The sequence below is a fragment of the Polistes fuscatus genome, unplaced genomic scaffold, assembly GCF_010416935.1.
Source record: "Polistes fuscatus isolate 324 unplaced genomic scaffold, CU_Pfus_HIC Scaffold3, whole genome shotgun sequence".
Taxonomy (NCBI): Eukaryota; Metazoa; Arthropoda; class Insecta; order Hymenoptera; family Vespidae; genus Polistes; species Polistes fuscatus.
Window position 1 is genome coordinate 3,262,280 of NW_025113107.1, and position 25,619 is coordinate 3,287,898.

Consider the following 25,619-nt stretch of genomic DNA (forward strand, 5'->3'; position numbering starts at 1 on the left):
GAGAACATTTGTATATATTAATTAATTTGTAGATTAGGATTTTCAGCTTCTAATTAATTAATCTTCCATTTATCTCCAATAATATCGGGTCAATGGTCGCTTAACACTAAAAGTACCAATGTATACTTATTTCTATCAAAGCGGATCAAATAACTCGTCTTCAAAAAGTTAAATATTTTAAAATATATATATAGCAAAAAAATATACCATTTATGCAATAAGAATTCTTGACTTATTAAATAGCACTATAACTTGCAAAAGATGTTGCCAAAATTTTACAACCACTTATTTGACTGGTTATAATATGTTTAGTGTTAAATAAACTTAATTTTAATTAAAAAGATAAAATATAAAATTTTCTTACAGTTAATAAACATTTTTAAGATGCATTTGAAAAATAATTTACAGAATAAGACTAAAATCTAATAGGAAACTCAAATAAAAATTTCTTTTCAAGATAGAATTTTGTAAAACTCGTCTAACCCCTGGAATTTCGTCATTAATATCGTCTCTCGATGGGGTGGATTTTTATTCGTGAAAAGAAAATTGAAAAATTCATCTTACCACCATTTCACCATCGATAAAAGGATGCTTGATTTGTAATTTCTTAACATCTTCGAACAATCTTTTATTTCTACAGATGCAGCTTGGTAATATCTCGAAAGTATTCACGGTCAACTGCACAACGAACAATTCATCGGCTGGGATTCTTTTCTCGTTCATTGATCGAGGGGATTGGTGGTTTCTTGTTAACGATATATATGCCCTTTCATTTTTTTCTCCTTCTCTAGACGGTTCTTTATTCAAAAGACGAAGTATATTCATCATGGAATCGTCGATATTTTGTAAGATAATATATGAAAATTGTCTCGTTAAAAGCTAAAAAAAAAGATAAAGGGTCGCTGTGATTCATGAAAGAAATATATGTAAAAAGGTGTCTCCTAGTATGCTGCCGTTTAATAAAACAATTATATTAAATTCATATAATTACAATAATTTAACAAGTCTATATTAATTATTAAATTATTAAATGAATATCACTGTAAATTTGACATCGAATGTTTTATCTATATGCATAAAATGAAAAAGTCATAATAATGCAAAATTTGTATTACTTGTTATATACAATGAAATGAATCATTTAGTCACTAATAGCATCAATGATAAGCAGATAAAGAAATACTATTCTCCTTGACAAGTATCGCTTTATCTCAAACGAAATTGAGTTAAAACAGTGCAGAGAGAAGGATATTAATTGTGACATCGATGTGGATGCAATCGATATGAGAGGGTAGTAATAATCGTAATACAATAACAATGGAATATGAACAATAGGTATCAGAGATCGTTGAGACGATATATAGGTATGTGTTCTTGGTTGTTACGATGTGCGCATGTCTCTCGTTTAACAAATTCCCATTGGCTCTTCCCTAATTACATTGATTTCCAAAGTATTCCCGATTGGTTCATGAATGAGGTACCATAACGTCGCATTGGCGACGGTTTAACTGGCGCAGATAATTTCTCAAACAAAGGTGAAACAATCCAATCCAATTTATATCGAATACCTAAACATTTTTCTCTCCCTTCCTTTCTCTCTCTCTCTCTCTCTCTCTCTCTCACCATTTTGATGTTCTTTCACATCGAATCATTTTCGATTTATCGAGCGTAAAACATTGCTAGATCTGAACTTCGTCTATTTCAAAAGATCCTCTCGTAACAGCATGCATTACATTTTATTTTGTGTAAAGAAGTATAATTGCAATATTCAAAAAAAACGATCAGGAATGTGTTCTTGAATGATAATAAAAAGAACAGTCGATTTAACTATGTGTTGAATATCTGACTTTTTGTGTAAACGATTTACTAGCCTTCTTCTTGTAAAAATTTGTGACATGTTTTCGATATAGTATCGTATGATCAATTACATGTTTTTAAAGTATGCTAATTACAAACTTTTATCTTATTTGAAATTACGGTGCAATGAACCGATTACAAGAAACACGAAGTTCACCATACAAGAATATAATCAAAGATTGTTCGAAAAGCAAATTGACAAAAATCTATCCCAGAAGTACCGGTAATTTAAAAGCACCACAGAACTCACATTCTCGAGAAGATCGTAAGTCAGCTTCACAACATAATTTTTCTAACTTATTTTATTAAAAAATATATGTATTTTTGGTTTTTAAAAGATCAATCTGTCGACAATGAGTACGTGGAAAAAGATCTTAACGAAGTATCGAATTTGATCAATCAGGATTCTAAAGTACCGAAGGAACGATGGATCGCATTGGCTTTATTTTGTATATTAAGTTCCAGTCAATGTTGCATATGGAATACTTGGGGTCCTATAACAATACCAACAATGATAGCTTTTTCCAATTGGCAAAAATATCACATTGCTCTTTTATCCGATTGGGGTTGCATAACATACCTCACATTTTGTCTTCCTTGTTGTTGGTTTTTGTATAAAAAAGGTACAAATTTATCTAAATTTATAAGAATAGCTAAAAGTTATTACAAAAAGAGGAAAATTAAATTGATTTAATTTGTTAAAATTAATTTGACTATAATATTAGGTTTGGTAGCACCCATAAGAATGGCAGCGATCCTTTCAGCATTAGCAGCTTTCATCAGATGTTTTTCTTGCAATGAAACGGTCTTCACTATGTAGGTACGCCGATAAAAAGCAAATTTTATAAAATGTATATATTTTCAATTGACACGATGCAATATTTTATATGGGGAATATGATAGATCTGTTATATCTATTCAGAACAGCACATTTAGCGGCCATCTTAAATGGTCTGTCCGGGGTAATAATCGGTCCAGCTACAGCCCTGGTATCTGCTGTTTGGTTCCCACGTGGAGAACGCACCACCGCAACCGGTGATAATCTCTTTAATATAATTAATATCGTAGTTCGCTCGTTATTCTACCTCGAAACGATAAAACGATATATATGGGATCTAATTTCAAGCGAAACGATGGATTTACACATTTTAGTTTAACCAAAGAGAAAGTCATTATTTATTAATACGTATATAGATATCGTTAATTGAATTTTACGTTTTCATAGGTCTGATCGATCGACAATCATCGATAAACTAAATTATATTTTTATTCGGCTTAATATACATATTTAATAAAATAATAATGACATTTTTCAGGTATATCTTCCGCTTGTAATCAATTTGGCATGGCTGTATCTTATTTGATAGGACCAGCTGTTGTTGATACAACGATTTCGGCTAATAAAACAATATTAAACAGAAAAGTTAATAGAAATGTACAAATTTATAATCGTAAAGATAATTATTATATTCGTTCAGCCATATTTGATCCAAAATCTTCTTCGAATAATAATCATGTTCAAACGATTCTTCGTGTACAAATCATGTCGTTGATGAGAATCGGTAATGCATTTGGATTAATTACTTTATTATTTTAACCAATTAATATAATATCAATTATTGGTTTTTATTGTTTCGCAGAATTCGTGATTCAATCCCTCATCGTTGTTGGAATCTTATCGTTTTTTCCAAACCATCCTAATTCCTTCATTGATTCCATAGACCACTCTTCTCGCTTAAGCCTGATCGATTCGATCTTATTTCTTCTCAAGTAATTGAATATCATTCTGGTTTATTTTATATATGATTTTATTATCATGGTGTTTTTTTAATAATGTTTTATTTAAAAGATAACAAATTTTTTTCGCAAAATTTTATTTAGTAAAGCTTCGTACATATATCAAGTCATTAATTTTATTGTAAATACAATTAGGCTTAATTATCGCCATGAAAGAAGTCAACAATTATGTTACATAAATTTTTAAATCAAATGCAAATATGAAAAGCTCCTTCTTAGTATTCTTTAATATCATTTTATATCAAGTCCCTTTGGCGCAGAGGATAGCGCGTTGGACTTCTAATCCAAAGGTCGTGGGTTCGATCCCCACAAGGGATGATAATTTTTTTCTCCTGAGAAAAACTTTATTTTTTTTCTTTATTATGATACCACTAATTACTATTTGATACAAATATTGAAATTTAAATAATAATAATGATTAAAATAATCTTTTTTATTTTTTTTTTACATAAGAAAGAAGAATGTGTGGCAATTATGTTTAGCAGCTGCATTTAGTCAAGGTGTAACGGGACCATGGCTCAGTATGATCACTATAACATTTGATTCTATGGTTACACAAGTAAATTTATTTATTTATTATAATCTTTTCAGTTGTATTTTATTATAGATTATTATTATAGAAATTTTATTATAATTTTATAATGAATGCATACATGTGTTTTATTTGAATATATAGGAGGAAGCTGATAAACTTGCTTTCTGGACTATAATTTTTGGGAGCGTTATTAGCTTGGTGGCTTCGAGAGTGGCCGATATTTTTCAAGGCCATCTCAGAATCGGTCTTTATGTACTACTAATGATATCCGTAATCATGTTTCTCTGGGTTTTACTGCTCGAAAATCGAATCTTAATATTTCGTAAGGAAGAACTTTATGCTGCTGTAATACTTGGAATATCGGCCAGCTGGTCCACTCCAGCCTTATTTCTTGAACTTGCTTCTGAAATCGCATTTCCTGTTTCGGAAGCCATTGTAGGAGGATATATGATATTCCTGGCTAACTTAATAGGAACTTCATTTTACTTTTCTTATTTTATACCTGGAATTGGTAGGCGAGATTTAATTATATTAGATGCTGATGAAGAAATAAATCAATGTAGATTTAAAGTTATATTTATTCTTCTTCGATACAGGTGATCGATGGTCTACCTATTGTGTTTTTGTAAATTTAGCAATATCAACTATTCTCATATTTTATTTAAAAGAAGAATATAATCGTACAAAATTAGAGTAAGTTGAATAAAACAAAAAATATTCTTAAAATAATGTTATTAATTCATATTATATATTAGGTTTGGCAAAAACTATAGAAACGATTGTGATAATCAAGAATAAAAGAAGATTAGAAAAAATAATAAAGAAAAAAGAAACAAAATATATAAATTACATTTTGGGATAAAGAATTCACGAAGAAATATTTTAATTTAAATATGTATAAAAATATTGCAACTACACATTGTAATATTATAATACATTGTTATATTTGTAATATTTTATTAAATTTTATATTAAACAAATTTTTTTTTTAATCAAATCGATTTATCTATCCTAGATGGCGGTTATGATTGAATGCTATATTTTCGGTCGGTAATAGTCGGTAATAATCGGTAAATTAAGTTCCACAAGTTTTCGTCTTGACACGACATCTATTTGTCAAAATATTTTATAATTATACTAAACTATAACAATGAAATAGTGATAAAGTTATTGTTGAAAATAATTAGCATGAATAAAAAGAATATTATTTTATTATATAACTTTCTATCTAATATATATTCAAATGTATGTTATGGCTTTGCATAAGGTTCGATTTATTTTAACGCGCAATACAATTTATTTGCATATTGCATAAAGGTTTCAAAAAAATGTGATTAATTTTTACATTGCAACATTAATAATGGCAAGTAAGAAAGATATAACAGTGCACAAACCTAATTCCTTATAAGTGTTGTCTACAATACAAGAAATTATACGAGGTTAAAATAATCTTATCCTCTTATCACCCTCCATAATCAATAATAATCATGGAGAAACAAAAAAGTCGACAGGTAACTTTAATTTTTTGTACATACTTGTATTTATTTTCAAGTTATTATAAATTGTTAAACTTATGTGATTATATATATATGAGTTTAAAACTTTCAAAGATTATTATAATTATTTATTAAAGATTTTATGTAATTATGTACAAAAATACGTACTTATAATAATAAATTGATAACACTATTATGATTAACAATTTTGGTACATTTAGAAGAAAAAGAAAGACAAAATGATACCGCCCAGTCTAGAACAACAAATACCAGATGCTCCAACTTTAGAAGAATTCGAGTGTCTTTTTGGAGAATCTCCTACCAATTATCCTAAAGGCGAATGTGTCGAAAACATGGAAAGTGAGTTACACTCAGCTGCTATAGATACAGAAATTTATGAAAAACAAGCTGCCGAAAAAGCTGCTTACGAGATGGAATACAATTTGTCTATCGAAACCTCTGAGGTATTTATTTGTATTCTTTTTAATTAATATGATATTCATTTATTCTTAGAAATTTAACGTATATTTTGACAGATATGTTCAGAACCATCTGTTTCATATGACGAAATTGATGGCAAACATCTAGCAACTCCAATGCAAGATGCAGATCCTTTGGAAGGAAAGATAGAAGAAGTCAGAATAGTAGTTTCAGAAATTCGTTTGATAGATGTTCTTCCAACAGCACCTACTGCTGAAGATCAAGAAGCCACTACGCTAACATCAGAAGAGACAATGTCTTTATTCAGCATTAATTCGAATAAAGTATTAGTCGAGGAAGAAGAGATCAAAAATGAGCCAGAAGTATCTAAAGATAAAACTAACACAATACAAGCTTTTACTAATGATGTTAAACCTTTTACTGAAAATCAGTTAATATCTCTTTATAATAATCAAGAATTATCATTGGTCGATGCCTTTATTGCAGAATTTACAGAGATACAATTGAGAAGTCATGCGATTAAACAGCAACATAAACTCTATGAACTTCTTATGAATTATCTTCGTGTTAGAAATCATCTGATTATAAATTCGCATGAATTAGAAAGATTGAAAGAAAATTGTAGAGAAACGCAAAAACAATTATGGTGTCTTGATAAAGCTACTATTACGGAAACTGGTGAATGTCAAGATGGAAATCCTGTTAGTGCTATTCATGAATATTCTATTGCTCATTTCAATCAACAAGCATTAAACAGCTTGTCACGTAATTTATCGGCTATCAAAGACATATTATATAATATCCAAGCATTATATTGTTATGAAGCAGAAGTACTGAGATTACAAATTGAACATTATATCCAAAGAGTATGTATTTTTTGTAAGGAAGTTACAAACCTACCAGCAAATGCTCCAGTTAATTTAATGCCAGTACAAACACCTTCGCAAACAATACCGCAGCTGGTCGAACTTAGAATGTGTATTACAATATTGTTCACTTTTCAACGAAAAATTTTAAAGGATGGAAAATTTGTTACCGACGTCAGAGATTGGCTTTCTAAATTGATAGCAGTTCTTTTAAGAGTAGCTACTTGGCAGGATCATTTATTTTTATTGAACCATGTATTGAGATGTCCTGGAGGTGTTATGAATTGGGCACGTGGCTATATTCAAATTCCATTACCATCTACAAATGTAATCGAAGTATCTACGTCTCCATTAAATGATCCATATCTTGACCATATGATAGCCACGTTAGCTGTAATTTTACTTCCAATTAAAGATCGTGAAAAGTTTCTAGAACAGGTATGCATGATAGTGATATTACTATAACTTTATATTCAGTGCTTAATAGAATATTATTTATAATTAGGTACAATTATCATTGCAAGATACAGCAAGTAACCCAGGTGATACAATCTGGGTGATGCTGGATGAAGGAGGCGAAGAAGATGAAGACATTGCTAATTTTGGTGCAAATTTATACGAAAGCGATCTTATTTTTCTTTTGCATCAAATACCGTTCAATAAATTATTTGAACAGATACTTTTTATACAATATCAAAATGATAAATATTATCAAAACAAGAATTTAATTACCGATCATCATATGATACGAATATTCGCTTTTTCTACTGTCGTTGTGAGACTCGTAAATAAAGGATTAAAGACATACGATTCTCCACGGTATAGACAGTTAGCTAAAAGATTAAGTGCATTAATCAGAGACATAGTTCAATATGTTAGCGATCAGTGGGAAGCATTTGATAAGAATCAAGTAAGAAACTATTTTTATACTTTATTTATATACAATTATAACATATGTATTTTTTGTGTTATAATATTTCTATATTCTTTTTATCGAAAAGGTGACAGATCCATCAATGTTGCTGAAATTACAAACTGAATATGATAGCTTTTTACTAAAAGCAACTCTTTCAATATTTTCCTCTCGACGATTAGGTGCATGGCAATATCTGGCATCTATTCCATATCATATTGTGTCATTAACTACATTATGGCAAATCTTTTATACTTTACATACTGACTCTACATCAACAGATATATATATGACCACTATGACTAATACGGGTTAATATTTACTTATTATTTTATAATTTTTATAAATAATAATTAAATATAAATATTTTGAATGGATTTATTTTTTATAGAATGGGAAAAAGAATTAAATTATCCAGATCTTCGTAAACAATTTGAAGAAAAATTAGGCAAAATGCCAGGAGATGAATCATATTTTTTATTGACAACATTTGCAAACATGGCTATGGCAAGAACCTTTGCAGATTATGATTTTGTAAGAGCAGCTACTATTGATTTATTTCAAGTAAGTAATTATTAAGATTGTCTATATATATTATTTTCTTTGCTAATTATACATCATATTACAGATAGGATTTCTTAGTGAAATAACACAAGAATCTTGTTCAAAAGATGCCAGATCACTATTATCTAATTTAACAAATAAGCATCCTACGCTTCTTTCAGATATAATATTAAAATTGCGGGATAATTTTGGTTCCGTTGGAAAGGTATATTTTTAATTGAAATATACAAATGAATATCTCTCGTTGATCAAAAATATTATTTTACTTGAAATAATTTTAGTTAAGCCTGTATTTGTTCACTGAATTAAAAATGGATAAATGGATTCCGCAAGAACAAGATTTTCAAGTTCTTTCATTTTGGTTACATCAACATTCATTAGCATCAACCGAAAGTCACTTAGCACGTTTAGTTCTTACTCATCTCAATTGGGGACTCGAAGGGTTAGTAATATTAATCTACACATTTATATTTGTAATTAGTTACTGAACAATGTGAACATTTTTGTAGAAATAATTTGTATCTTCCTATTGAAATACACCGACGTGTGGCACTTTTAATTGTTGAATTGGTCATGAAATACGTACCAGATTCTCCTACACAGACTGCTTCTTTACTAGCAGAGGGAGTTAAACAGGTATTTTATCTTTTCATATGATAATAGAATTATAGCAATTTAATTTTTCTTCATAATATAGTTTGCTACAATTATTATAATATATTTTATTGATTAAAAGGTATCATCCATAGTCAGACCACAAAATAGTGAACAAGCATTCACTTTATGGGCATGGGAAATGTTATCACGTTTGAGATTACATCAACTTGATCAATCTGATGCACTTTCTCAGCGTGCAATATCAAATCCTACTGTAGCATTTTCTTATTTACCAAATATGGAATCTGACTTATTTTTGGAAATTTTAAATACAGGAGTGAGAGAAAAGCAACCGATTGCATGTTACGTATCAGTATTGATGACATTATGGGGTCATTCTATACCCTTAATTTGTTCCAAAGGGTTCAATCAATTACAAACGTTACAATGCTATTATAAATATGAACAAGTATTGATAGCTTTGCATCACATCGTGCCATTATTTGTCGATTGCCCTGATTCATTATTTAAGAATGATAAATTTTTAAGTCTCGTTATTACATTAATTACGGCTGATAGAACATATATGAAAATGGCCAAGAATTTAATTGCACCTGAGTTTCCTGGGCCATTACTTAAACAATTTTCAAGTATGATTGAATCCCATCTGTACAAGTATAAAAGGTATAAAAATTATTTTTCTTTAAATTATATTCTTTGTTTTAATTTTACTAATAAATATTATTTTTTTTTATAGATACTGCTTGCATAGTCCTGCGAAGTTAATGTATTTATGGTTGAACGTACTTATACTTGTACCAGATTGGAATAAAGACCAAAATGTTTTATATCTAATGGATACAATCATTCGGGCCGTATTTTTTCATTTGGATACAAGATCAATCATGGAAAACATATTTCAAAGCTTATATTCAGTAAGAAAATTATTATGAATAATTACATTTAGTTATACCGAGATTCCAATATTATATTAGATTTTCAGGATATTTTTTTTAGTTTTATTATTTTATTATTATTATTATTTGATGTATATTTATGTTATTTTATTAAATAATTTTCTATTTTTTAACATTTCCAAATAATATTGATGTCTTGGTATAGAGTAGCAAATAATAATATTTTTGTAATCATAATTAGAAAAATCATTGCTATTAGCTTGCATTAAAAGGAAACAATGAGGTATGATTTATATTTTTGTTTTCATCTATGATAGGATTTTGACCAAAATTTATATTACATTTTTTAATATACATTTTATATTAAGCAAAAATGGACAAAATATTTTTTACATTAAAAATTGGAGCATATTATTTTTTGTCCTTGTTTTTTTGTTTTAGAATATAACAACAAATCGAAATCCAGGATCATTGGGTTCTTTTTTAAGTTGGGCAACTGGTTCTAATAATTCTTTAAGCCTTTTGGGTGGTTCGACACAATCAATATGGGTTGCATATCAAGTTTTATTAACCGAACAATACGAAAGAGAAATAAAAACAGGCTTATGGCGTGAAATTCTAAAAGAATTAGCATTACAAACTAAAATATCATTAGATACTGCACTAAAGGTATTATTATTATTATTATTACTATTATCATTTTTTCATTATTGTTGTTATAAATATTATTGATTTTATCATATGATATGCAAATGTAAATATTTTTATTAACAAAATTTTAGCGAGCCTGTGCAACAGTAAAAATGCAAGCTTTTAATGTTAATGGATTAGCTATATATCGTTGGTCCCAACAAGCACTTAATACTCCAATCGAACATCCTATTCTTTCTCTTCTGTGGCAAAATTTTTTCACTCTATTTTTAGCAAGAGTTCCTACAACTCCAGGGTATATATTACATTACAATTATAGCTTTTAAGAATAAATATTGAAGAGAGTATATTTTTTACAGAGGTACTGATCAAGGTGGAGTGGGTGAAAAGTTTTTTGAAGGGATGATTAATTTAAATTATTTGAAGAAACTAAAAAAACGATTACACGAAATAACTGAACATTTTCAATTGAAAGGAGAAAAAGGTGTTGATAATGGAAAATCTATTACTGATGAAAGAAGAATATTTTATTTTAACTCTGCTAAGTAAATACCTAAAATAATGAAGAGTTATTTTAATATTACAACTTATTTTTTATCTATGGCTCATTAATTTTTTTATTTTAGATTTTATAAAACTTTAAGTTTGTGGTTAGAAGAACCAAGATTGCAAGAATCAGGTCTTTACATTCCAGCTTTGCCACCACAATACATGTCGCAAAAATTAATAGTACTCATGCAGGGAGACCAAGTAATTTAAAAAAACTTTTTGTCTATTGAAAATATACTCTTTATCAATTATATTTTAACTATGTTAATATTATTATAGAATCCATGGTTTGAGTATGTTGATTATTGGTCAGTTCAACAAAGTCAATTAGAAGCTGTGCAAGAGTGGGAGCAAATGTGTCTCCGGGATCCAAATAATCAATATCAGAAATCCTCTTTTGTACCACCTACTTTATTAGAAATTGCCGATCCATTGGAAAGAATTTTTAAAAGATTGAATTCATACGAACAACCAATTTCACCACCGTTATTAAATACAAACAATAATCTTATTACTTCTGTATCAAGAGAAAATTTATACTCTCCAGATACAGTTATAACGTTGATCAAACCTCATCTTAAAATAATTTTGGATTATGCACAAACTTATAATTTTTTGCTTTCCGAGCATACAGCTATAGATTGTAGTTTCTTAGAGTTAATACCTACACTTTATCGAGAAGTTGAAAATTGTATTACATTACATGCTCTATGTGATCCTGCACCAGTACATCAAAAGCGTGCTAGATCAGGTGTACCACCAGTTGTTCATTGCGCTGGTGCCGCAGTGATTAGAATTAAAGTAAAAATATTTTTTTTATTGTCAAAAATTATTCCAAAGTTATCATTTTTATTATTGAATAATATTTAAATATGTAGGTTATCGAAGCTCATGTCAGCGATGGTGTTGATCATATGATATCTCAAAATAGAGCAGAATATGAAAATTTATTAGTTAAAGCAAGTCAACCACCACCTAGTAAAATTACACAGGGTTGTGTTTTTATGGATCATTTAATTGTGTAAGTATGTTTAACAAACAGCGTAAGAGATATATATATATATATATTATGTACATTTGTATTTAATAATTATTAATTTTATAGTATGCTCGAACACGAACTAAGTGTAAGTCGAATTAGCGAAAATACAGCAGTATTGCAAAAAGTTCAAAAAAGTGGTGTTAAGTTATTTTATCACTTGGTGGAATTTTATACAGAAGAAGCAGCATTGTGTCCACCAACTAAACAACTTATTACAACGTGTTTAGAAAAACTTGGCCAGGTATAAATCATAAAAAATGTAAAATAAAATAAAAGATTTTATTATTAGTTTAATAATAAATGTTTTGTAGTTATTTATTAGCGGAGAAGAAAGTCAAGGACCAGAATTGTTAAAAACAATTATGCAAAGACCAAATCTTGGTGGATTGCTTGGTCCTCACTTTACTCCAGTGGCTGGTGGTGCATCAACATTCTTACAAATGTATCAAACAGTTGTTGAATTGTCTACTGGAATGAATGTAGACTTATGTTTCGTATTACTTTCTAAGGTATATAAGATCAATTAAAAATATGACTATATTTATTTACATATTTTACGTAATTCTTGAATTTCTACTTTTACTATAGTTTGATGTTGCAAGTTGGCTAAGCTACAGAAGACCAAGATTAAGCGAACGATCAACATTCATAGATTTAATTTCTAGAGCTCTATCTAACATCGGACTTAATCCTGAAGAAGAAAAACTTATATTACATGAGGTAATTCTGTCCAAATATAAAAAAATATTTAAAAATTACATAGAACATGTGTTTCATGCTACAACTTATAAGTATATTTATTTATTACATTAGTTATTTCGCAATCATCTGCGACTCATTCTTCTACATGAATTTCCTGAACACTATGGTGAAGTTCTTAGTACCATATTAAAAGGCAGTGAAAGCCAAACTTTGTCCCTAGATGTATGGCGTGATTTATTAGGTACTCTAAGTGGAAAATCGAAAAGTTCTACTGTAATACATTTGTCAAAAATTCGAGACGAAATACGTCATTATGCTACAGAACAAAGACTTCTTTCTCGACAAGAAGTAAATGTTTATTTGTTTAAATATTCATAAAAATTATTTAAAAAATAAAAAGATATTATAATTAATTTCTATCATTTTAGATGCACGACACTGCAATTTTACTTAGTAGACATTTTATGAAAGAACGTTTGCAATATGGTCTTTATGGATTATATCCAAAATATAGAGTCTATAACGATCCATTAACAGTATTTTTGGGAATGGTAGGACATACTCTTGTTGTCCTAACACTTCAATCTGATAGAGGCTCCTTGGCAGATCAATGTAAAATTTAAATCTAAATTAAAATTTCGTTTATTTTCAAATTAAGTTTAACAAATTATTCTCCTTTTAGTATGCGAAAAAATTTGGCCTGTTTTAAGCGAAATGTATGCACCTTGGATTACACCTTATTGGACTAGAAATTTAGGAGAACCAACTGCAGCATGGATCCAACAACTTACAGATGATAGATCTGTTTTACTGCCATGGATTATAACGGATGGACCATATGCTAATAGAATTGTATCGATGTTTGTGGAATGTGTTAGATTTATTATTGACACAATGCCAGCATCCAACAAGATATTATCTTTCGTCTGGCATTTCTATGTTACTAATTTTGCTCATCCTTCAATCAAAGATCATATATTAAATGTAATACACGGTAATTTTTTATCGCTCCCATGGGATCGGTTCTGTCCTAGTATTGGTGATGTCGAGCTAATGATTAAAGTAGTAGATCAGTATCTACCAGATAGTCATCTATTTCTTGGAAGTGTATTTACTTGTATCAATTGGTCGTCGTGGATAAATGAGTCATTAACTACTTTTCCTTTGGCAATTGTTGCTAGAATGCATATATGTTTATTGAACTTAATTGTTAAATTATCAAATGAACCAAATGTAAGACAGGTAATTAAATAATATTTTTTTATTAATGAGTTCCATAAATATTAACACATAGATTATAAAAAATAATTTCATATTGGTTGTAGAATGAAAAAGCAGTACAATTAATTGCACAAGCAGTAACATTTTCATGGCATTTGGTTGATGCAGCTGCTTATGATCAAGTAATTAACTGGCATGTAATGAGTTGTGATCCTAGAGTTATTCTTTCTCTAGACTGTGAACAAATTCATCCTATAGATATAGCTTTGAATAAGTAAGTATTACATTTTAATTTGAATATATATTATATTTGATTTATTTTCTAATCAAATCATATAACAGTCTATTAAAGATAGTCGCAGCTTATGATCCCAGTATAGCGTATTATCATCCAACTACATTAAAAAAGAGACAAATATATGTACGCTCTTCAGTAAAATTATTAATCAATTGTACAACTAGATATAAATCACTATTATCCACAAATTCTAAAGCTTTTACAACTACGTTGTCTCGTATGTTGGATGAAATGGAAGCTGTTATTGATAGTAAGTTTAAATAATATAATTTTACTTTTTTCTTACACATTTATACTTTATTTTAAAAGTTACTATGTTAACATAAATATTTATTTATTAGCTGTTTCAGAAACCCAACAAATTCCAGAAGCAGGTTTATTAGTAACCGAATTTCTTCATTCTATAAACCAAAGTGGACCATTAAATGATTATCTTCGAATTAGTTGGACAACTTGGTTGTTGCAAAGATCTGCCAGTAGTCCAGTACTCATGGGTGTACTTAAAGTTATAGGTGTAACGATTGCTTCTTCATCTATATTAGGAGAACTTATGGAAGCTGCTTTAGAAGCTTATTTTAAATACACTGGTAAATGAATAATAAATAATTCATTTTCTCTAAAATATATATTTTATAAATATACATATTTTAATATTAACAAAAAAAAACTCATGTTATATTATTCAGTAATTTCCGAAGATGATAGACCAACATGGGCTGCAGTTTTAACAATTTTACAACCCGTTGTACCAAGACAACCTCCTCTGGAGTCAGTATTAGTTTCAGAAGGAAGACTTTTAGCTCTTTATTCTGTATTGTTGAAAAGACTTCCTTCATGTAGAGATATCAGAGAAGAAGGCATGCTTCTTATCAATTTAATTGACTGGATTACCGCTATCAAGACTACGTAAGCTAATAATATAAATTATATATGTTACCGTCAAAGCCGTAAATCCGCCATTGCTAGTTGTTCCTAGGCACAGCCAGCAATGCAAAGCGCCTTTAGACAAAGCCTGAAATAACACTTCTTACAGATTTTTCCTCAGCTTGAACATCATACTTTGGTATCCTATAGAATATCAAATTACTATTTCAGCAACGTTGAAAAGAATACATTATCGCGCACTGGCTAGACAGACATACGGATCCTCCCCCCCCCTCCCCTAACACCCAACCTCGCTCCCATACACACACACAAAAGCGAGCATGGTAGGGTTTGTTGAAACTGTGCGTGTCGCTATGCTATGCGTACCTCCATAAACTGAAACTTACTTAATGTTGGTGTGTTATTATGTAGGGCCCACTGTTACTTACCGTAGGAGAAGATTATATTATGTTTAGACAGATATTGTCCACGGAAAATCTATATCTTTTGTTCCCTATCGTATCAGAAGATAAACAGGTTTAGAATGAAATGTTTTATACCTGCATTCTATTCAAAGTATTATGTTCAAACTGAGGAAAAGCTGTAAGAATTTTACGGTTTCCGACTTTGTCTAAAGGCGCTTTGCATTGCTGGCTGTGCCTAGGAACAGCTAACAATGGCGGATTTACGGCTTTGACGGTAACATATATAAATATAAATAAAAAGAGCTGTAACGTATAATTCAAACATAAATTATTATTTAGGGATATAATGGAAGAAAAATTACCATTATTATGGGGAAAAGCATGCGAATTAGCCTACAGGCAATGTCAATACAGTGAAAATACTATAATCGCTGCTAGAGCTTTAAAAGGACTAGCACGTGCATTGCTTACGATGGCTGATGATGCTGGACAAGGATGGGGTCTTTTAGGGGCTATTGGGCTCAGAAAAAGTTCTCAGCTTTCTATTAGGTACCTTTCACTTAATATATTTTATTAAATAAATTTTAATATGTACAGGTATTTTATTATTATAACAAATATTAATATTTTATGTTTAACAGATGTAAATTTTTAAGTCGTGCTATTGGCGTATATTGTTTAGCACAGCTTCCAGAATCAAAATGTGAACATCAAATAGTAAGATTTACGTCTCATTCCCCTGGTGTCGCGCCCTCAAGGTCACCTGACTTAGATACTACAGAAATTCGACCTAGTGTAGAAGCCATCAAAGCTATGCAAAGTTTAGAAGGTCTTTTAATTAACAAGCAGTATTTAGAGCTTAAAAATGACATAGAACGGTCGATTAGACTGATTAGAGATTCTGCTAATTCATTACACAACGCTGTAGTTATAGTAGGTGCATTGACAGGAGAATTATATCATCAAAGATATCTTCACGTTTTAACAGAATAATATGTTCTTGCACAAAATTTACTGAAAATCTTTGCTTGAAATTATCAATGTTATTTCTTACTACATCGATATTTTGCATATTTACATGACATAATGAGGCTTGAATAATCTAGTCAAATATTTTATCAATTGAACATATCTTGTGTTACTATTATCGATTAATTTAATTAAAATATTTCTCTTATATTTAAAAATTGACTAACAATTTTAAAGAATATTCTTCTTGTTGCGTAAGGCTGCATCTGTTATTTAAGATTCCTTAATATGTTAACTTTAGCGATTTAACATACATTATAATGTAAGATTCGGAAATATCTGTTATTTTAACATTCATTTCTATCATATAATTATAAGTTTAATAATAAATCAATGGATATTTAATGTGATTAATTAAATTTGATTTAATGATATATCTCATAATTAATATAAAAATATATTTACTTTTAAAATAGAAATTTCTTGTAAATTTCATAAAAAATGTAATTTATTATTAAATATTGTAAATACATTGTGTTTTTAAGATAAAAAAGAATAAACAAAATCTAAATACAATTCCTTACGCTTCGAAGCAATTCAGATGCTTCATTTTGTGGATAGGGAACCAACGATGATCGAAACACTTCTCGAAATATATTTTGAAATCTGGGGATTACGTCTTCGATCGTTACATTCATGTCAAGTTCTTTACTAATACTAGTAACTCCTTTGCCTTCAATGCCACATGGTACAATATGATCGAACCATGTTAAATCGGTATTACAATTCAAAGCTAAACCATGTGTAGTGATGTAACGACTGCCATGAATGCCAATAGCACAAATTTTTTTGTCCTTAACCCAAACTCCAGTATCCGGTGAGGTTGTTCCCAATATGTTAAATTCAGCACAGAGACGTATAATCATTTGTTCAATCTGACAAACATACCATTTAATGCTAGGATTAAATTGTTTCAAATTTAAAATAGGATAAGCTACTAATTGTCCTGGTCCATGAAATGTTATAAGACCACCTCTATCCGTTTTGTAAAATTCTGCTCCCAGATTTCTTAATTTCTTTTCATTTTCCTGTGTATAGTTTTTATTCCTAATTCCTATAGTGTATACAGGATCATGCTCAACTAGCAATAATGTATTACAAGTCTCATTGTTTAGTTGCTTATTATGTAAATTGGAAAGTATTTTTTGAAGTCTTACACTAGGACCATATTTTAATCTTCCTGTCCATAATACTTTAACAACGTTAGTTCGCATTATGAGATTGTTTTCAAATAAACTTACTTCATATTTAAAAATAATATATCTAAGTAAAAAAATAGTATTTAATATAACTTTTTCTCATTTTTTTCATTAATGAATTTACAACTATTCCTCTTCTTTTTCACAAGGCTCCTTTTTTTCATAAGACCTTTCTTTAATTGCTAAATAAGTAAGTAATGATACCTGTAAATATAATAGTAAATTATATCTTTAAGAGTTATGTAAATTATTGACTTTTTTTTCTCCAAATGATAGTACTGTACACACATAGGCATCTGTGGCTGCATATATTTTTTGCGCTTTATTTAAAGGTTGAATATGCCATCTGCTTTTTCTTACTTCTGGATTCTTATCAATTTTCTTTTTTAACTAAAAAACAAAAACAAATTTATCATACATATAAATAATAATAATAATAATAATAAATATATAATTTCTTGGAAAACCAACCATATAGGTTGTCAAGTTTTCTAAACTCCAACGACAGGAACGATTTAGAATCTTATTTGCAAACGGACCACATTCAATGCAGTTTTCTTTTACTACTTTTGCGGCTGGAAATTCAGAAAAATCTCTTCCAAGTTTCCATACATCACTAACAACAAATTGATATTAGATATTAAATTAAAAAATAATTAATACATTAACCTTAACTTACTTTTTAACATTAACGCCAACAAGCTTTACTTTTGGATGAGTTAAAAGTTGCACAAAAGCTGCTGGTAACTTTGATAAATTATATAAATGTAACAGATGGCAAATAGATTCGTTTAGACAAATTTGTGCTAACGCTGTCTTTTTGCTTCCTGTTCTATAATCAAATGGCCATTCTAAGTCAAAGCCTATCGGTACAATGTTGTCTTCAAGTTTTTCAATCTCTTCTCTAAAGAAATAGATTTTTAACATATAACGCACACAAACATAAATAATTATGAAGAGAATATAAAATTTAAGACCTTACATAATGTTGTCACAAATCTTGGCACAATCATGAAAGTTGTTAGAGAAGTTTATTTTTCCTTTAAATATTATTGATGGTAATGCTGCAATATCAAATTCCTGTTCTTCGTACGTTTTTTTATGAATATTCTCCTGATCAAATTTAAAAAAAAATTAAAGTAATATTATATAAAAGTATTATTTAGATAAAATTATTAAAATATATAAAATAATATATTTTTTCGTCAGATGAACAAAATTTTGTAGATATTCTTAAATTTTTGTTTTTATTTACTACTTCATACTACAGAAATGATAAAATATATATTATAACTGGTTGTTATTTATCTATTTATAAGATATATTTTAAAGCTATTATCTGTCGAGTAATTAACTGGTAAATTACCAGTTTTGAAGAGTTTCGTGAATTTTGACGAGTAATCATTTTGTCACACACACATACAAAATTAGAAATATTATTTTATTTAAATTAATATTGTTACATATGAAATCTATATATATATTATTTAGATCAACTACGGTTTATCGCTAATTTGAAACATAGGTGGCCAACATGTCGATCCCGAAGCAATTTTTGGTTGATTATAGCCGACAGATGATTTCTGACACATTGTCATCTATCAATGCATAAGACACATGCTTCATCTGTTAAATGGCAAGATTTTAGTAGATAAATCGCGAAACATTCTTAGAATGAAAAGTCGATCACATATAGAATAAAGTTGGTTATCTCTAAAATGTTACTTTTTAATTGGACAAATTTTATAAAATATAAATAATAACGTCACTTTTCAATTGGATAATTTTTTTCAAGCTTTTATTGGTCATATAAATAAACCAATCAAATTTATATTCACATGCATTCTATATTTCTTATGCTAGTAGTACTTCCGGATTGCAGTACTTTGAGAGTAGTCGGATGGATATTGTTTACATGTTGTTGGAGTATTATAAGTAAATAAAACAAAAGTAAGTAATAAAATTGATGATATATTTATAATATAATATAATTAGATAGAGCTATTAAATATTTTTAAGGGCTCTGTTAAATTACGACTCATATTGTCTTTTTATTTTGCATTCTATTTGTTTTCTTTTTTCCTAACCTACAAGTAAATATTTTTGTACTCTATATTTGTATTTAATTATCATTATATTGTTAGCAGATTTAATTGACTTATATTATATTTATTTAATTATTAATCATAATAATGTTTTAAAAAGGTTACAATAAAATAATGTTGTTATATTATATTTTAGTAGAGTAAATTTTATATATATATATATAGAGAGAGAATATTTATCATTTTTATTATATTTAGATGGAATCAGATTATGATGAAGACCGTAGTGGTTGGGGTGATGAAATGGGTCGAAATGCTGATGAATGTGGAGGCGAAGATACATTTGATAATCCTCAAGAAGTTTTAAGTGAATGTTTAGATAAATTTAAAACTGCTGATTATATAATGGAACCTGGAATTTTTACACAATTAAAAAGGTAGTTATAATGATCGACAATAATAATAGTTATTTAATTTAGAATGAATATAAGTTAATTTATAGAATTTTATTTTATCATTTTATAGATATTTTCAAGCGGGTGGTAATCCGGAACAAGTTATAGGATTATTATCAAAAAATTATACTGCTTGTGCACAAATGGCAAACCTCCTTGCCGAGTGGCTCATTCTCGCAGGAGTCAAAGTTACGGATGTACAAGCGATGGTGGAAAATAATTTAAAAGATATGATTTTGAAAACGTTTGATCCTAAAAAAGCTGATAAAATTTTTACTGAGGAAGGAGAAGTATGTTGATTTTATTTTATGTATAAAAGAGGAGAAGTAGGAAATAGTACAGAAGTAGGAAATAATGTTAATTATAATTTTTTATGAACATAGACACCAGCCTGGTTAACAGAAATGATTCAACATCCTACTTGGAGATCGCTTATTTATAGACTTGCTGAAGAATATCCTGATTGTCTTATGCTAAATTTTACTATAAAGGTATATATAAATGCATATCGATTTGTTTGTGTGTGTGTAATTGCATTATTTAAATATTATACGTACATATATTATTAGTAATTACTATTTTGTTATATAGCTCATATCCGATGCTGGTTTTCAAGGAGAAATTACGAGTATTTCTACAGCTGCACAGCAAATAGAAGTATTCTCTCGTGTTTTAAAAACAGCTATTGCTGGATTCTTACAAAATACGGAGAACTGGCAGTCCAGTATTCAAGAATGTGCGGTTAGTAATTAAAGTATCATATTTGAATTATAAAATTGAAAACTTATTATTATATATATATTTTTATATATATATATAATATAATTTTAATTTTTACAGAAATATATGTATATTGTATATTATACAATATATGTATAATATATTTTTAATTTTTACAGAAAATGGTGTGTCATGGTCAACACACTTACGTTTATAGCCAAGTATTATTACAAATACTTGCACAAGAATCCAAAGGTGGATTTATGATGAAAAGACTTTCTCAGGAAATTACTAAATGCGCTCAACAAAAGTAAGAATATTATAATCTTCTTCTTCTTCATTCTTTAGTTTAGGCAAATTGCCTGTTTCGTAACGACGTTTTTTTTCTGCCTATTGCACTGTTAAATTGTCGCACCATCGTTTTCGTGGGCGCCCCGTGCTTCTGCGGCCAACCGGTGATTTATCCCGTGCAATTCTGACAATTCTTCCGTTGTCCATTCTGTTGATATGTTCGTTCCATTCTTTTTTCCTTTTTAGTATCCATTCGTTAATGTTTTCCACTTTGCATGTTCTTCTTATATCTTCACTTCTCTCTCGATCCAGTAGTGTTTTTCCAGCTATTCTGCGAAGAACTCTCATTTCGGTTGTCTCTAGTAACTGTTTCGTTTTCGCCGTGTCTGGTCGAGTTTCTGCGGTATGTGACATAATAGGTCTTACCATTGCCTTGTAAATTCTTGCTTTGGTCTCTATGTCCATGTTTTTGTTTCGCCATATTGTGTCATTCAAACAGCCCGCTATTCTGAATGCCTTCATTGTCTGTTCTCTTACCTCTGCTTCAACATCACCATATCCTGAGATTTCTATTCCTAGGTACTTAAATCTCATTTCCTGCTGAATAACCTTCCCTTCAATTTCCAGTTTGCATCTTAACGGTGTCTTTGATGTTGTCATGCATTTAGTTTTCTGGGCCGATATTTTCATATTGAATGATTTGGCTATGCAGTTAAATCGGTGTAGTAGACGTTGTAGATCATCCTCATTTTCGGCCACTAATACAGCGTCATCAGCATAGCATAGGATGGTTATTTCTTCGCTGCCCATTTTATATCCTTTTAGCAGTCTTACGTTTCTTATTATTTCGTCCATAATGATGTTAAAAAGCAGGGGACTTAGGGAATCCCCTTGTCGGATACCACGACCTGCATCAATCGGTTCAGTCAAGGCGCCATTTATCTTTGCTTGGATCTTATTGTTTCTATAGATGTCCTCTATGGTCTTATAATGTTTATGAATCTTATAATGTTTAATGAATATTATAATGTTTATTAAATTTCAACTCCTGTTCTTTTAACATAAGTATAATAATTAATTTACATATTTCTAGTCGACACGATGTTACTCCAATCACGATGGCTCTCAATGGAGCAGCAAGTAGCCCTGCAGCGTGTCAAGCATTAGCATCCATGTTATCACGAAATACTTTGAATCCTGCAGATATTACAGTATTATTCCGTAATTATTCAGCAGTAGAGCCTCCATCGATTGAATTACTTCGTAATCCTCAATTTTTGGGTAGTTTCATATATTACACATTTTTTACACATAATTCTTATAAAATAAGATATTCTAATTTTTTATTATCTTTTTATAGAACTATTAGTGGATGCGTTATTTAAACCCGGGGTTAAAGTAAATCCTGAACATAAATCAAAATACATATACTTATTAGCTTATGCTGCAAGTGTATGCGAAGTTCCTGCTAAAAAGGGTAATGCCCATAAAGTTATTAAAGAAGAACTGAAGACTACTATTCAAGCAATTGAAAAAGTTCATAATATTTGCAACATTAATAAAGGTTCCACTGAACTTGTTGCAGAACTACAAACTCTTTATCAATGTTTACGGTATATTTTAAATAAAAAATTTTACAATGTATTACCAAAAATTAATGTCAACAAATATTAATTATATTAATAATCCTTTACAGCTTTCCTGTTGTAAGTGTTGGAGTGATCAGATGGGTCGAATGTACAGTTACAGAACCATCATATTTTAAGTTGTGTACGGAACACTGTCCCGTTCATCTTGCTTTGCTCGACGAAGTTGTTGTTTGTCATCCTTTATTACATCCAAAGGTATTGCAACTTCTCGTACAACTATTTGAAAGTAAACAGGATGAGCTTGAAATACTTGTACAGGTAAATATTTTCAAATAATTTATTTCAAAATAAATCGATGTCATATATCTAATGAACAATTTTATTTTTTAAGTTGGAAATGAAAAAAATGTTGATTGACAGGATGGTTAATTTATTGAGTCGTGATTGTGTAGTTCCAGTAGTATGCTACATAAAACAATGTTGGCAGCGTGGCGATACTGATGTTTCCTTAATTCGATATTTTGTTACTGAAGTATTTTTTATTTTCTATTACCACTCATATAATTAACAAGCTTGAAAACTATCTTTAGTGTTTTATTATTTTAGGTATTAGAAGCAATTGCGCCTCCTTACACGCCTGAATTTGTGCAACTATTTTTGCCAATGGTTGAAGACGAAGAAATAACAGGAACTATGCGTGGAGATAACGACAATGACCTTGTTTCCGAATTTATAGGTAAAATTAATATTTTTAATATGAAAAGAAAACAAGAGAATCCATTTAATATAATATATAATATCTTTTTTTTATATTTTTATAGTACACTGTAAAGCACATTGTCCAGTTGTAAGATGACGCTTAAAAAACTAATAACATCAACAAAAAAAGTTAAGTCAAAAAATAGCCATGATAAAGTGGAAGATGATTTTATTTCATACGTGAACTCGGATCATCATACATAAGTTATTTCTATAAATGTAAATATCGGATGAATTTTCCTACCCAGCTGTGATACAGAGATTTACTGTTTTTCTGTAACAAAAATTTTAGTTGTTATCGATTTAATATCCTCCAAAATTATTAAAAAAAAAAAAAGAAGAAAGTTACATTAAAACGTAAGGCATTGTATTGTTATACACAGCGCATTTATATATCATGTATATGTGGCATTCCATGTCAAATCGATCGCTTATGACCTCGACCCCTTTCGATTTGGCATTTTTGGTTTGAGTAAAAAAATTTTTTAAAAGTCTTAGAGAGATTTTCAATAGGGTAGAAAATGATAAAAAAAACTTCAATCAAATCGAAAGGGATCGTGATCAAAAGTGGTCGATTTGACGTAGAATGCCCTATATATATATTATTATATAAAAAAAAGTATATATATAAATAAATAATAAAAATATATATACATATTAATAAATAAATACTGTCATATAAAATGTTAACGTTAAAACACAATCGTACTCGCATTTTATTAGTTATTTTCCAACTTCAAATACTTTAACCCTTTGAGTGTTTAATATTCTTAGCCAAAGCATTTCACAGGGACAAAGTATTTTATTGCTAATATGTGTTACATTATCTGATTATATTAAGCACGGCTAATAAGACAAATATAATCATTATTCTCCTAAATTAAATTACACAAGAAAGTTTTTCATAAAGCATAATTTGAGTGGAATAAGACTTAAAACAATTATCCATACACAAACAGAGATTGCATTATTTGCATTCACATCGACAGACACCTATATGCGTCCATAGCACTCAAAATTAATTAAATAATAACTAGTTAAATAATAATTAGTTAAATAATAACACTCTTAATTAATTCAAACAAACTCAAACTGAAAAACCCCATAAACTTACTGATCTTCAAATTTAATATTTCTCAGCTGTAACAAATTAGTTTTTGTATCGAATGATTAATAAGAAAAGTCATAGAAAGTAGACTTAAATATAAAATAGTTAAATAATTAAATCGATGATTGTATTTAAATAGAAAAATAAATTAGAATCAATTGAAATTTTGGATTAGATTTAAAGCTATACGTACTGACTGGTTTTCCATCTTTCCATTGAGTAAATTTAACGTTAACCTCGTCACGCTTTTGAGCTTCTACTCTGATATCACTTTTCAGAGCTTGTCTAACAAGTCTGGCAGCAATTTGAGAATAATTTATATAGCTGAAAAAAAAAATATAAAATGATAAAACATTCTTTGTTCAATATATACATAAGTATAATGATTTCTGGACGAAAGGTTATATAATATTATATGAAGTATTTTACATGATATAATTGTATCATACTATTAATTGTTACTTTTATAACATAATTATGGTATACAATTTGATAGAAAAATATAATTAAAATCTTACTTCAATCCTGCTTGTCTCCACGCCGACATTTTCGTTAATTTATGTTATTACAAAAATGAATTTAATACTAGCTTGCGTTTACTGCAAAGATATACAGTGATTCTCAACTACAAATCATTACAATCGTTTTAAAATATTTCTCGCATGCGTAGCAATACGACAGAATTAAAA

The 25,619-nt window shown here is 29.0% G+C and overlaps 6 protein-coding genes and 1 non-coding gene across 9 annotated transcripts; 4 read left to right on the top strand and 3 right to left on the bottom strand.

Moving 5' to 3' along the window:
* The first annotated feature begins 1,983 nt into the window (after positions 1-1,983).
* LOC122519242 (solute carrier family 49 member 4-like) lies at positions 1,984-4,987 on the top strand. The gene is made up of 9 exons (XM_043638586.1): positions 1,984-2,122; positions 2,196-2,480; positions 2,583-2,673; positions 2,780-2,892; positions 3,174-3,419; positions 4,137-4,213; positions 4,331-4,700; positions 4,786-4,882; positions 4,945-4,987. The coding sequence occupies exons 1-9, from the start codon at positions 1,984-1,986 to the stop codon at positions 4,985-4,987; spliced, it is 1,461 nt and encodes a 486-aa protein (XP_043494521.1).
* Trnar-ucu lies at positions 3,900-3,972 on the top strand. Its single transcript has one exon. It is a non-coding gene; the product is annotated as a tRNA-Arg (tRNA).
* Positions 4,988-5,291: 304 nt separating the features above from the next.
* On the top strand, positions 5,292-17,112 carry LOC122519212 (ectopic P granules protein 5 homolog). The gene is made up of 30 exons (XM_043638544.1): positions 5,292-5,700; positions 5,907-6,149; positions 6,222-7,430; positions 7,498-7,902; positions 7,994-8,216; positions 8,297-8,469; positions 8,534-8,674; positions 8,751-8,911; positions 8,979-9,105; positions 9,206-9,750; positions 9,824-10,001; positions 10,243-10,266; positions 10,425-10,652; positions 10,766-10,929; positions 10,994-11,179; positions 11,261-11,384; positions 11,463-11,984; positions 12,062-12,204; positions 12,289-12,466; positions 12,537-12,734; positions 12,814-12,945; positions 13,039-13,275; positions 13,356-13,539; positions 13,610-14,169; positions 14,253-14,422; positions 14,491-14,696; positions 14,788-15,033; positions 15,133-15,352; positions 16,075-16,284; positions 16,377-17,112. The coding sequence occupies exons 1-30, from the start codon at positions 5,677-5,679 to the stop codon at positions 16,726-16,728; spliced, it is 7,713 nt and encodes a 2,570-aa protein (XP_043494479.1). The 5' UTR covers positions 5,292-5,676; the 3' UTR covers positions 16,729-17,112.
* An 87-nt stretch (positions 17,113-17,199) lies between these two features.
* Positions 17,200-17,983, bottom strand: LOC122519215 (putative lipoyltransferase 2, mitochondrial). The gene has a single exon (XM_043638548.1). The coding sequence runs from the start codon at positions 17,976-17,978 to the stop codon at positions 17,271-17,273; it is 708 nt and encodes a 235-aa protein (XP_043494483.1). The 5' UTR covers positions 17,979-17,983; the 3' UTR covers positions 17,200-17,270.
* Positions 17,906-19,664, bottom strand: LOC122519214 (Werner Syndrome-like exonuclease). The gene is made up of 6 exons (XM_043638547.1): positions 19,330-19,664; positions 18,946-19,076; positions 18,643-18,867; positions 18,435-18,579; positions 18,252-18,353; positions 17,906-18,167 (listed from the first exon to the last, which is right to left on the bottom strand). The coding sequence occupies exons 1-6, from the start codon at positions 19,366-19,368 to the stop codon at positions 18,090-18,092; spliced, it is 720 nt and encodes a 239-aa protein (XP_043494482.1). The 5' UTR covers positions 19,369-19,664; the 3' UTR covers positions 17,906-18,089.
* Positions 19,665-19,807: 143 nt separating this feature from the next.
* LOC122519213 (negative elongation factor D) lies at positions 19,808-24,141 on the top strand. 2 transcript variants are annotated; one of them, XM_043638545.1, is made up of 12 exons: positions 19,808-19,913; positions 20,267-20,445; positions 20,534-20,753; positions 20,847-20,954; positions 21,055-21,204; positions 21,363-21,493; positions 22,568-22,755; positions 22,835-23,087; positions 23,171-23,381; positions 23,455-23,595; positions 23,670-23,799; positions 23,885-24,141. In XM_043638545.1, exons 2-12 carry the CDS (start codon positions 20,267-20,269, stop codon positions 23,917-23,919), a joined length of 1,746 nt encoding a protein of 581 aa, XP_043494480.1. In that variant the 5' UTR covers positions 19,808-19,913; the 3' UTR covers positions 23,920-24,141. The 2 variants fall into 2 exon arrangements, with proteins under 2 accessions (XP_043494480.1, XP_043494481.1); XM_043638546.1 differs by lacking the exon at positions 23,455-23,595.
* Positions 23,975-25,576, bottom strand: LOC122519216 (protein stunted-like). 2 transcript variants are annotated; one of them, XM_043638549.1, is made up of 4 exons: positions 25,449-25,576; positions 25,124-25,254; positions 24,937-24,962; positions 23,975-24,096 (listed from the first exon to the last, which is right to left on the bottom strand). In XM_043638549.1, exons 1-3 carry the CDS (start codon positions 25,475-25,477, stop codon positions 24,949-24,951), a joined length of 174 nt encoding a protein of 57 aa, XP_043494484.1. In that variant the 5' UTR covers positions 25,478-25,576; the 3' UTR covers positions 23,975-24,096; positions 24,937-24,948. The 2 variants fall into 2 exon arrangements, with proteins under 2 accessions (XP_043494484.1, XP_043494485.1); XM_043638550.1 differs by lacking the exon at positions 24,937-24,962 and having other exon boundaries at positions 25,449-25,565.
* Positions 25,577-25,619: the final 43 nt, after the last annotated feature.

Coding starts and splice junctions, on each gene's coding strand:
- LOC122519216 (XM_043638549.1), bottom strand. CDS start 25,477: ATGTCGGCGTGGAGACAAGCAGGATTGAA. Junction 25,255..25,448: donor TGGAGACAAGCAGGATTGAA/GTAAGATTTTAA, acceptor TTTTTTTTTCAG/CTATATAAATTATTCTCAAA.
- LOC122519242 (XM_043638586.1), top strand. CDS start 1,984: ATGAACCGATTACAAGAAACACGAAGTTCACCATACAAGAATATAATC. Junction 2,123..2,195: donor CTCACATTCTCGAGAAGATC/GTAAGTCAGCTT, acceptor GGTTTTTAAAAG/ATCAATCTGTCGACAATGAG. Junction 4,214..4,330: donor TTGATTCTATGGTTACACAA/GTAAATTTATTT, acceptor TTGAATATATAG/GAGGAAGCTGATAAACTTGC.
- LOC122519213 (XM_043638545.1), top strand. CDS start 20,267: ATGGAATCAGATTATGATGAAGACCGTAGTGGTTGGGGTGATGAAATG. Junction 20,446..20,533: donor ATTTTTACACAATTAAAAAG/GTAGTTATAATG, acceptor ATCATTTTATAG/ATATTTTCAAGCGGGTGGTA. Junction 21,205..21,362: donor CCAGTATTCAAGAATGTGCG/GTTAGTAATTAA, acceptor TAATTTTTACAG/AAAATGGTGTGTCATGGTCA.
- LOC122519214 (XM_043638547.1), bottom strand. CDS start 19,368: ATGATTACTCGTCAAAATTCACGAAACTCTTCAAAACTG. Junction 18,580..18,642: donor GTTGGCGTTAATGTTAAAAA/GTAAGTTAAGGT, acceptor ATTTGTTGTTAG/TGATGTATGGAAACTTGGAA. Junction 18,354..18,434: donor AAAACTTGACAACCTATATG/GTTGGTTTTCCA, acceptor TTTGTTTTTTAG/TTAAAAAAGAAAATTGATAA.
- LOC122519215 (XM_043638548.1), bottom strand. CDS start 17,978: ATGCGAACTAACGTTGTTAAAGTATTATGGACAGGAAGATTAAAATAT.
- LOC122519212 (XM_043638544.1), top strand. CDS start 5,677: ATGGAGAAACAAAAAAGTCGACAG. Junction 6,150..6,221: donor TGTCTATCGAAACCTCTGAG/GTATTTATTTGT, acceptor ATATTTTGACAG/ATATGTTCAGAACCATCTGT. Junction 12,205..12,288: donor TTTATGGATCATTTAATTGT/GTAAGTATGTTT, acceptor TTAATTTTATAG/TATGCTCGAACACGAACTAA.